Source organism: Alosa pseudoharengus, unplaced genomic scaffold (genome assembly GCF_046254945.1).
Source record: "Alosa pseudoharengus isolate Yale_2024_CS ecotype anadromous, Long Island Sound unplaced genomic scaffold, YU_APseudo_1.1 YU_APseudo_1.1_scf_10, whole genome shotgun sequence".
Lineage (NCBI taxonomy): Eukaryota > Metazoa > Chordata > Actinopteri > Clupeiformes > Clupeidae > Alosa > Alosa pseudoharengus.
The window spans coordinates 38,999,471-39,010,101 of NW_027468565.1; the positions used below are offsets into that span (position 1 = coordinate 38,999,471).

The 10,631-nt window shown below is 40.7% G+C and overlaps 1 protein-coding gene across 1 annotated transcript; it reads right to left on the bottom strand.

Moving 5' to 3' along the window:
• Positions 1-203: 203 nt before the first annotated feature.
• LOC143138870 (cocaine esterase-like) lies at positions 204-9,535 on the bottom strand. Its single transcript, XM_076299304.1, has 13 exons — positions 9,406-9,535; positions 6,092-6,281; positions 5,711-5,849; positions 5,469-5,602; positions 4,781-4,934; positions 3,554-3,658; positions 3,376-3,477; positions 3,028-3,171; positions 2,330-2,407; positions 2,034-2,175; positions 1,068-1,217; positions 796-868; positions 204-631 (listed from the first exon to the last, which is right to left on the bottom strand). The coding sequence occupies exons 1-13, from the start codon at positions 9,473-9,475 to the stop codon at positions 448-450; spliced, it is 1,665 nt and encodes a 554-aa protein (XP_076155419.1). The 5' UTR covers positions 9,476-9,535; the 3' UTR covers positions 204-447.
• Between the last annotated feature and the right edge of the window lie 1,096 nt (positions 9,536-10,631).

The following is a 10,631-nucleotide window of genomic DNA, read 5'->3' on the forward strand; positions in this document are numbered from 1 at the left end:
TATGTCAGTTTAAATTGATTTTTTTTAAATTTCAATTATTTTTATATAGTTTTGGTATCCATGTATAAAGAAGCATAGGACAAGACAACCGTTAGAAGGACCATAGAAGCACAGAGAAACAGTTTGACCTTGACCTTTGACCTTGCTTGCCTGCTCAGTAGAGACAAGATATTTTGAAATTGTGACATTATGAAACCTTTGTTTATTGCTTTTGATTCTGGAAACTGGATTTACAATTTTCATAGATAAAGATTTATTTTTATTAAATTCAAGTTTTTCAGGAGTCCATTATTCCACAAGCGCTTCTGGAATGCTGCAGACACTGGATCTGCTGCCATAACAAGTGGTGTGGCCCAAACGAGTGGGATTGGATCAGTGCGATAACAAGTGGTGTGGCCCAAACGAGTGGGATTGGATCAGTGCGAGGCAGATGGGTAGTTGGTCCCTCTAGAGCTCAGTGCGCTGCTGGTGCCGTTTCATCTCCTGGATCTTCTCTGGCAGTGTTCGGGTCATGAAAGCGTAGCGGTCAGCCTTCAGCTGGTATCCCACCTGCTGCTTCACCCCGATGCCCAGGTACTCCTCCCCGGCACCGTATGCTGGCCAATGGGTTAAACCAGGCCCGTTGGGGGATCTAAATAGAGAAAGTACACGTGTGCACACACACACACACACACACACACACACACATAAAAGACACAACGACTGTTGTTATTTCAAACCAAGACATGTGAAATTGCAAGCTGATGAACCCTTTTGCAGTCTTGAGGCTTGTAATACTTTGTGGAGTGGAATTACCCGGTGCGTGCAAAGTTTCCCCAGTATGCCATCGTCGTTCTACACAGCTCATCTTCCTCCTCGGTAAAAGAGCCTTACAGAAAGCACAGAGGCACATGATTAGAATGTTTTTTTTTTTTTTCAATTTAACCATACTTATTCCAGTTCAACCATATTACGTATACTGTAACACACCTGCAATGAAATAGGTGATGAACAGATGAAAATCCTATGATGAACAGATACATTATGTATGATTCTAATGTTTGTAGAGAACACCATGGCAGCTTTACCATTCATCTTGAGGAGGCCGTTATAAAAGCAGCCTCCAAATACAAAGACGATCTCATCTCCGTGGTCTGCTCCCACAAAGCTGGCACGTTTCTTCACAAACATGCTGGGCGGGTGCTGGAACTCATAAGCAAAAACTGGTGCTCCTGAATCTGTGGGAAGAAATTTAAAAGTAGAGCTTTCTCTCTCTATCTGTGGGAAGACATTTAAAAGTAGAGCTTTCTCTCTCTCTGTGGGAAGACATTTAAAAGTAGAGCTTTCTCTCTCTCTGTGGGAAGAAATTTAAAAGTAGAGCTTTCTCTCTCTCTGTGGGAAGAAATTTAAAAGTAGAGCTTTCTCTCTCTCTCTGTGGGAAGACATTTAAAAGTAGAGCTTTCTCTCTCTCTCTCTCTCTGTGAGAAGAAATTTAAAAGTAGAGCTTTCTCTCTCTCTCTGTGGGAAGACATTTAAAAGTAGAGCTTTCTCTCTCTCTCTCTGTGGGAAGAAATTTAAAAGTAGAGCTTTCTCTCTCTCTCTCTCTGTGGGAAGACATTTAAAAGTAGAGCTTTCTCTCTCTCTCTCTCTGTGGGAAGATATTTAAAAGTAGAGCTTTCTCTCTCTCTGTGGGAAGACATTTAAAAGTAGAGCTTTCTCTCTCTCTCTCTGTGGGAAGACATTTAAAAGTAGAGCTTTCTCTCTCTCTTTGTCCCTCTCTTTCTTTCTGTATTTGTTTCTTCTTGTTTATTTATACATGTAATGTACTATATGCGTTCCTGTGTCACTTCATGATACTATTTAATGCTATAAGAATAAATGATTATGCAACTGTTTCATACTTAAAGGAGAATTCCGGCAATGCTCATGAGCCCCCCCTATTCATGCCCCCAAAGTCTCCTTCATTATAGCCTACTGCAATTTCACATGGTTCTTCTTTCCATGAAAGCTTGTAATTTGAGCAAGGTGCTACAAATAGTAGGTAAATCTCAAACCTCGGTGAGCATTTGATATGGTGATTGCAGGGATGGTGAACATAATGTCTCCACAGAACTCTGTAAGAGCATCTCTGTTTTTGATACGGTCTTCTCCATTCCCTAGGTACTCGTTCATAATCAAGGTTGTGCTGATATCACCTCAATAAAAAGCAGTCAAATAGAATCAGAGTTGGGTCTTATATGACATTAGAGAAATGTCTCTAAGATTGTAGAGAGATACTGTATTTAATTCATAATAAATGTAATAAATTCACTTTCCATGTGTTTAGCATCATTTGAGGCTATATTCTTACATTAGGGTAGAGGAGGTCGACGATGGGTTTGACCGAGTCACGATCCATCCCTTCTACCCAGTCAGGTGGTGCCATAAACTGAAAATACACGCACATTTCATATTTTAAAGCAAAACTCTCGCCAAAATGCAACCTAGGGTGTTTTTGTGAATATACCAGAGTCAAACTTTCGTTTGAAAAAGCATAACTACGGCGTAATTTCATTTCATGACCAGTATTTTCAAAGAAAGGTTTTGAACAACTCACTTTAGAAGTTGTATTTTCCGCTCGCCGCCATCTTCCCAGTGAAGAAGTGAGTTGTTCAAAACCTTTCCTTTTAGTAAACTCTGTGTACACAAACAATGTTCTCAATGCTCGTGTTCATGTGTAGAGACCCTGGTGATACTTCGAGCAAAGGTTCATGTTGTGTCGGACCATTTTAGTGTTTTAAAAATAGCGATTTTGATGCGATCATAGTAGTGCCTCTAGCACTCCCAAAAAGGCCATTTGACCCGAAAACGAACATACGGTCAGTCTAGTGGCGTTTACGTCATAATTATGCTTTTAAACGAAAGATTGACATGGGTACATTTACAAAAAGACCCATTTTGGTGATTATTAATGTATTCTTACTGGTGATTGGTTATATAGCACTGTGAGCTTTACAACAATTTCTTAAATGTAAGGATGTATGAATTTGTAAAACTGAGTTTACTTACACTAGGCAGCATCCAGCCACATTCATGGTTGTTAACACCATTCATTAATGGCACCTTTTGGAACTCATGAGACTTAAGAAGGTCTGGCACTGCCTTTCGTAGGAAAAAGCCATCATACACCACTTGAAAGCGCGCCATTGGATGCTGTAAAAATGGAAAAATATGTTGAAAGATGAAGTATAAGATTTTGAAGCACTTCAAATTTTAAAGAGTTTCAAAAATCTCAGAGAAAGAACTTAAAAGCTATGCCATGTTTCTCATAAACCCTTTTTTTGAAATATGTCAGCTCTTTATTTCTGCCTCACATCTAAAACACATTCACTTTAAATGAGGACAGTTGTCTCTCACCTCCTGTGAAAACTTCACAATGTCCTCCACTGACATCCGCATCACACAATCCACAATCTGGTCTGGTTTGGCGCCCTCGCAGTTTGTTGCGTTGGCCACAATCTGGGGATGTAGACAACTTTTGAATACAGGCTGAATCACATAGTAAAAAACATGGTGAAGATGGACTGATGATAACCTTTGCTGTGGTCAGAGGATCAGTGTTGATGAGGCCAACGAGGTCTGCTGTGCCACTCTCTGCTATGGCACGGTGGAAAAGGCCGGTGCTTAGCGGGGAAAGAACCTTTTGCAAAGACCAACAGCATTCATCAGTGCATACATACACAAAATGCACCACGCTTTCTTTTTTCCATATACATGAATAGTTTTGAATATTGACAGGCCACAGTGACCTTCTTTCAATGTTGACTCAAAAGTCACTTCACCATAGCAACTGGTTAGTACAAGTCTTGTGAAAGAGTTCAAAAGTTTTATTAAAATATACTGTATACCTGAATGATAAACTTTAAAAGCTAACATTATGATTTTAAAATTAAAATAAGAAAATAAAACAATATTAATGTGTGCTTCAAATCCCTGTAACTCATGCAAAGGATAGCAGTCATTCCAACACTGCAGTGCTTTGACATTGTGAGCCCTATTTTAGCGATCTGAAACGCTTGATCAGAGACGCAAAGTTTAAAGACAGTTAAGGTGTGTCCAGTGCACATTCATAAATTTAACAGTGTGATTTTGGGCTCTATTTTGACGATCAGAAACGGATGGTTAGAGGCGAAAAGCTTAAATTCATCCAGTCCACATTTTGGGGTGGTTTTGTTTTCAAACGTCAGGCGCTTAGCGCAAAAGGTTGTTCTTATGCTTCTTAATCAGTCATGGGTGTGTTTTGGGCGTAACATCCTTTAAGCCAATGAGAATTATATATGTCATTCCCTTTAAGAGCCAGCAACGCAACATCAAACAGCGCGTCTGTATTTTGACAGTGCATCCTAAGGAATCTGCTTGAAAAAAGCAAAACTTGCCCCAACAATGTTCAAATGACGGATTTCTGCTTACATCTCGTGATCCTGCGTCTTCACTCCTGTGCCTTATAGACCAGGTTTTCCTTGGTCAATGGTGTAATGATTTTTAGTGGGTGTAAAATAGCTATTTTTGGATTATATGCTTGGATATCTTCGTTCTTACATTGACACACCCCTGGGCGCAATTTTTAATGGAAGTGGGGCAAGAAATAGGTGAAAAATAATCACTGACTTGGGTATACGATATGAATAAAAATTGGTTGCGCTTTGTGCCAGGTGCAAGATATGACCCAGTGTGTTAAATGAATTAAGATACTAAAGACCATTTAAAAGAAGAATAAAATAAGTTTGATTATCTGTCACTGATGTATGTAAATGTCTATTACCAGCAATGACACGCTAACACCCCCTGCGGACTCTCCAAATATTGTGACGGAGGACGGGTCTCCCTCAAAGCTGTGGATGTTCTTTTGGACCCACTCCAGTGCCGCTACCTGGTCCAAAAGGCCCAGGTTTCCCGGGGCGTTATCATCTCCTGTGCTGCGTGTAGGAAACCAAACAGCTGTGGGTGTGTGAGCCTAAATCTAAGGTGTGCGATGATACTCAAACTGGGACTTTTAGAAAACAATTGAATGCGCATAACATTCCTGTCAACAATTTATTTTCAGGTGTTTGAATGAGGGGGAGACATAGAGAGCCCGGGAAGGGCCGTTGTGGGAATTATTTTTAGAGCTCCTTTTGCGTTCCCTCGCAAAAGTTTTGCATTCCCTTGCGATAGTTTCGCGTTCCCTCGCAATACTTTTGATTATGCGAGGAAATACAAAATTATTGTGAGGGAACGCAAAACTATTGCAAAGGAACGTAATATGAGCTAGAAAAAAGGAATTCCACCTTGATAAAAAATTAATTCCCACCATGACCTCCTCACGGGCTCTGTAGAAACATGATCCAATGAGTGAAGTTTATGCTCATTACATTGTTTAAAAATGTGCCGGTCAACATGGCCTCAGAGTAGCTACTGTGACTCAAACTGTAATCTCTTCATCACAATAACAGCAGAAATAGCTCACTCACCTGAAAAATCCCAGCATGCCCAGCCTGTACTGAATGGACACTACAACCACATTCTGATACGCTGCCAGGACAGATCCATCATAAATGGAGGCACACCCCAAACTAAACCCTCCTCCATGTATCCACACCATCACCTGTGACATACACATTAGCACAGTAAGACACTCGTGACTCGCTGTGTAAAACCAAATCATTGGCAACACTTTATAGCATAGCCTGAGCTGTTTTATAATTGAACTTACAGGTAACTTTGCTTCTTTGGCAGGCTGAGCAGGAGTGTAGACATTGACATATAGGCAGTCCTCGGACACCTCAAGTGGATCCATGACCATGCCGGCCATCTCCATCAGGTAATCAGATATACCTTTGTCTTGTACACACCTTAAGAGCATGCAGATTTTAAATGCATTTAGTCTTATTGGAGAACTCTACGAAGGTTGTCTTACTTCCTTGGCTTGACATAGGCCTATCTTAGTTTCTTTCCATATCATTGTACTGACACGTTTTCCCTTTCTCAGTATTTGATTAATTAATAAACAAACAGAAGTGCGTCAAATTTGTACAGCAATTGTTTAGCAGCTCAGAATCTTGATGCATAATTTGAGTGTGACCAAGACACTTACATGGGAGGCAATTGGGTGGCATCTCTGACGCCTTCCCATCCTTGCAAAGGTTGTGGTGGAGCCATTCTTAGGTTTCCCACTGGTGGTGTGGCAAAAGGCACACCCAGGTAGGCATGAACCATTGTTGTCTTTCCGCTAACACGCATGTAGTCCCCCCTAAGGACTCCCAGTTTGGTGTGGAGTACAGGTCCTATGATTATCAACGTGAAAAATCATTCATTTAGTTTTCATTAATGTAACTTATAGTTATTACATGTCAACAACACATGATGACTATTGTCACTGTTGACAAAATAAAGTTCTTCAGTGTTCGCTCTTGTGTTCTCATTGTGAGATTGTTTAAGTAGGCTAACCTAGATGCTATTTTCTCCCGTGCGTAGGCCTGCATGATTTAGCCAAGTGTTTATTAACTGGTCTGACCTTGGGACCTTCATTTTTTATGATAACGCCGGTTATGTGTTGTCGTGTCAACTGGGAGAAACGGGGTTTTAGGTTCTCAAACGCGCCAGAAAATTCTTAACGTCATGTGAGTGCCCTATGTTTACATTTTGTTTGGATACTGATTATGGATGCTATTAAGGTGGTACACATTTTTACGTTTGTGCAAACGCTTTAGGCCTGTTTGCATTGGCAAATATCATTCAAAAGAGAATTAGGAAGTTGTTGCTAATTTCGGGATTCTGATTGGCTAACATGGGATTGAGCTTCTCCTTACACTGCCACCGACAGGTTTGGCATGCTCTTGACGGCATATATACACGGGGAAACTTCTCTGAAAACTGACAGGTGTGCATAATGTTATTTTTGAAAACGGAGAGGGTGAAATGTCCGTTTATGAAAATAGCCGGCCATGTATAAATGTAGCCTGAAACCGATAGCTTTTGAAACCGGCTTCCGAAGTGGGAACTTCTGAAACCGCCGGCTAGACCGTGCCGTGTAGACGTGTGAAGCCGGCAATCCTATGACGACATAGCCAGCCCCACCCCTAACCCAGCCACGGCACTCGACCTGACATGTTGCTTGTCAAAACAAACCGAACCATTTATTTATCATATTAAAATGTTTTTCTTTCCCCTGTCATGATTTATATGCACAATGTAGCCTATCAGCCTTTAGTGGCTAAGTTAGAAGCACACGTTAGCTTAACCTAGTTAAACATTAGCTTACTGCATGTTAGTGTTTTCTCCAGTGGTGCTCAGACCTAATGCAATGCGTAGGCTAAGCATTTGAAATTTCACATAGCAGTCACATACCTTGAAAATGAACTTAATAGGCCTTTATCACGGCAGCCGAAGTAGGAAGTGAACAGCCCTGCTCCTGTGTGAGCACAGGTGTTTCTAATTAAGTGTCAGATTCGGCCAGTTACTTCAACCAGAGGCCTCGTTTATGTTTTTAGGAACACCTGTGGTTTGCCTGCTAACAGGAAAGTGAACAGCCCTGCTTCAGCTGCCGTGATAAAGGCCTAGTTGAACTGAAAACCGAATTGTGTCTCCTTATTTCATGCGACTGCTTTACCAGAGCACTTATTAGACATTCTCTGCCTTTAACAAACTGTTTCAACAATGTTTTCTTCTACGCGATTCACGCGAAAATATAGTGAAGCTTCTGCACAGCGGCACCATCGACTGGTCTGGCTACACCGGGCTACACGCGAGGTTTTTTCTTGCCGGAGTCGTTAAAGGTGTGAAAGCGGTAAGAGAAAATCCACCCGGCGGTGTCGTGTAAACGACCCATATTTTAGCGTTCAAGCCAACTGTGAGGTGTGGTAAGACGAACAAAGTGCCTTTGATAGTTAGGCCTAGGGTGCTTGTTTCCATATGACATTTTAGTTTTGATGGTTTTATGCTGTCATGTGCCAGTAATTCACTGCTCCTCAACACAAGTGAATATTCTTCAAATAGGGGAGCGCGGGGCACAAAGTAACACTTTTTGGTTATGGCTAAATAATTCTAAAATCATTTGAGTTTCACTAGTTATACTTTTTAACAAGCAACATACATATCTCTGTTACACATATGCACTGGAAGTTTGTTTGTAGGAGCTACTGTTCTTTTACAATTCCACCGAGAGTGGCGATAGGTGAAATGTTACAACCTGCCCCATATGCGGGGTTAGTTGTAACACTCATCCCAAAGGCTGTTTTTAATTAAATGAATTCAATAAATGTATCTGAATGTGTATGATAGAATAGGATCTGACTATTTATGATACATAAGTCATGAACTAACAACAGACATGTGTCGAAAATTGACTTTATTTTCTATACGGAGAAATAACATGAGAAATATGCGCCAATGGAAGCAAAGAGTCTAACCAAGGTCAATCCTGCCAAGAAAAGCCCTCAAACCTGAAAACACATGAGGCAAAATGCAAAACATCACAAAAACTAACTAAACTAACACTAATACGCGCATATTTTTGTATTGCAACATCATTGTACAGTATGAGTGGCTTAGTTGTAACAGCGTGTTACAACTAACCCCGCTGGGTCACGTTTGTTATAAGATAAGCTAGCTCCTGCTATGAGTTGGCTACATGTTTCAAAACGGTGTTCATTTTTAGCCTACAAGACGGTTATTAAGATGATAGAAGATTGGAGTCAGTGAGCTGCACCCACAACTCAGTAATGGAAAGACAAGTACCACCTAGACATTTAAGTTGATGTCTTCAAAAGGAGTTTTGCTGCAGATCTACGTGGAAACACGTCCATACTGACTGAAAATTTGTGGAACACCGTCTCATAGTAATATGATTAACTGACCAATAGCATGCCTCGATCAACCCCCTGCAAATAGGGAAAAAGTCCGTGTTACATTTAACCCCGCGTTACTTTGTGCCCCGCGCTCCCCTATTCAGGGTCGTTTTTGTCATATTTTGCCATCTAACAGCTGTCACATAAACATTGTCTACAGTAGCCTAGGCTATGTCCATGGCAACGACTGGCATACGAATACAGTATATCAAAGTAAAGGTCTGACATTACATTTGATAGGATGGGATTTTAAATAGGCTTTTTTTACCACAAGCCACGACCGACCCAGACCGGTTCCGCGACCAATTTTGGGTCCCGACACGTGAAATACTGATTTAGCCTACATATCTTATAGATAGCCTAAGGAGGAAACTGTAGTGTCTCATGTTGAGCTGAGTGCGATGAGTTGGCATCTCTGTGTTCAAATGCTCACGTTTCTGAAACATGACTACCAAACAACACGTTCTGGTGCAATATAATCCGACGTCAGTCATTGTCAATTGCAGTTTACGACATTTCAGTAGACCTTCTTTCACACTTCCTGGACAACTGTACTACTTACCATTATGTACTGTCGATAATGTCAAATGTAAAACACATGCAATGAGTACGAGGTTAAAAACAGGCTTCATTATGTTCAGAATGAGTTTGAATCCTGAAAGAGTATCCCAGTTCGTGCGCAAGTTCTTGAAGTTCTTCTGAACGCGCTGAAGTGACGTCTACCGTTCACCTACTCTAAACACACCCAGCGCGCCACGCCTCCAGATAATGCTCCAATTGGCACGCATGGCCAATCTTTTTCATGTCAAACCATAAATGGAAAGGCTGCAGTCCTATTATGTTTTTATTTACCCTTGCAAGCCGTAGGCTACACGTTTTAAAGAGGCCAAAAGTGCTCCGTACTTTGCCTTCTGTTCGTTGCAAATTATGTGAATCAAAACCTCTGAAGTTCGCCTACAAAAAAAGATACCATCTTTGCCCATATAAGGAGATCCGGTATCTCGAGATTTTTCCTATGGGAAAATAACATGGGGGTTTGGAATTATCACACTTGTTAAACTCTTGGCAGGATGAAGAAATCGGAAATGCAAACGTTTTGCTCTACGCACTTTTGTCCTCTGCCTTCGAGTATAGTGTGATCTCCGTTATGTGTGGGCGGCACACCTTGATTATTGCTACCCCAGAGCTAACTTCCCGTTTAATCTCGAAAAAATATGTAGATGGTGTGGAACATATTTTTTTTCGAGATTAAACACTCTGTAAAAATTGAGTAGAATAGGGGAAAATTCTCAATTAATAGCTATCACTATGAAAATTCTCCAGTTGATTAGTGACATACCAAAGAAAAAATGTATTAGGCCTACAAGTTTTTGAGATGTTATGTTTATATATGCAAATTAGGCATTTATTCATAAAATGTAGGCCTACCATAATTTGCATATATTGCAAAACATACAATCTGAAAATGGGATGAAGCCACATTAATTTCGATTTCAATTTTATTAAGGATAGCCCCTTGAGATGAATCATCTCGTTTTCAAGGGGGTCCATCAATACATTACATGCCCTTTTTTGAAATAATAACAAAATACATACTAGACAGGACTCACAAACACATTCACACTCAACACAACAAACATTGTACCCCAGACCAGCCCCCAACCCCATTCCTCACCAACCACTAAGTTTCCAGCACATAGGCATGTAGACAGAAACACTGGGAACGTTAGCACGCCTGTGAACTATACACAGCACTTGAATAAAATAAAATAAAATAATCACAATTTA

Excerpts from the sequence above, each read along its gene's own strand:
- LOC143138870 (XM_076299304.1), bottom strand. The coding sequence starts at position 9,475 with ATGAAGCCTGTTTTTAACCTCGTACTCATTGCATGTGTTTTACATTTG. Across the intron at positions 5,850-6,091 it reads GCCACCCAATTGCCTCCCAT|GTGTGTACAAGACAAAGGTA; the intron begins GTAAGTGTCTTG and ends CATGCTCTTAAG. Across the intron at positions 1,218-2,033 it reads CATATCAAATGCTCACCGAG|ATTCAGGAGCACCAGTTTTT; the intron begins GTTTGAGATTTA and ends TTCTTCCCACAG.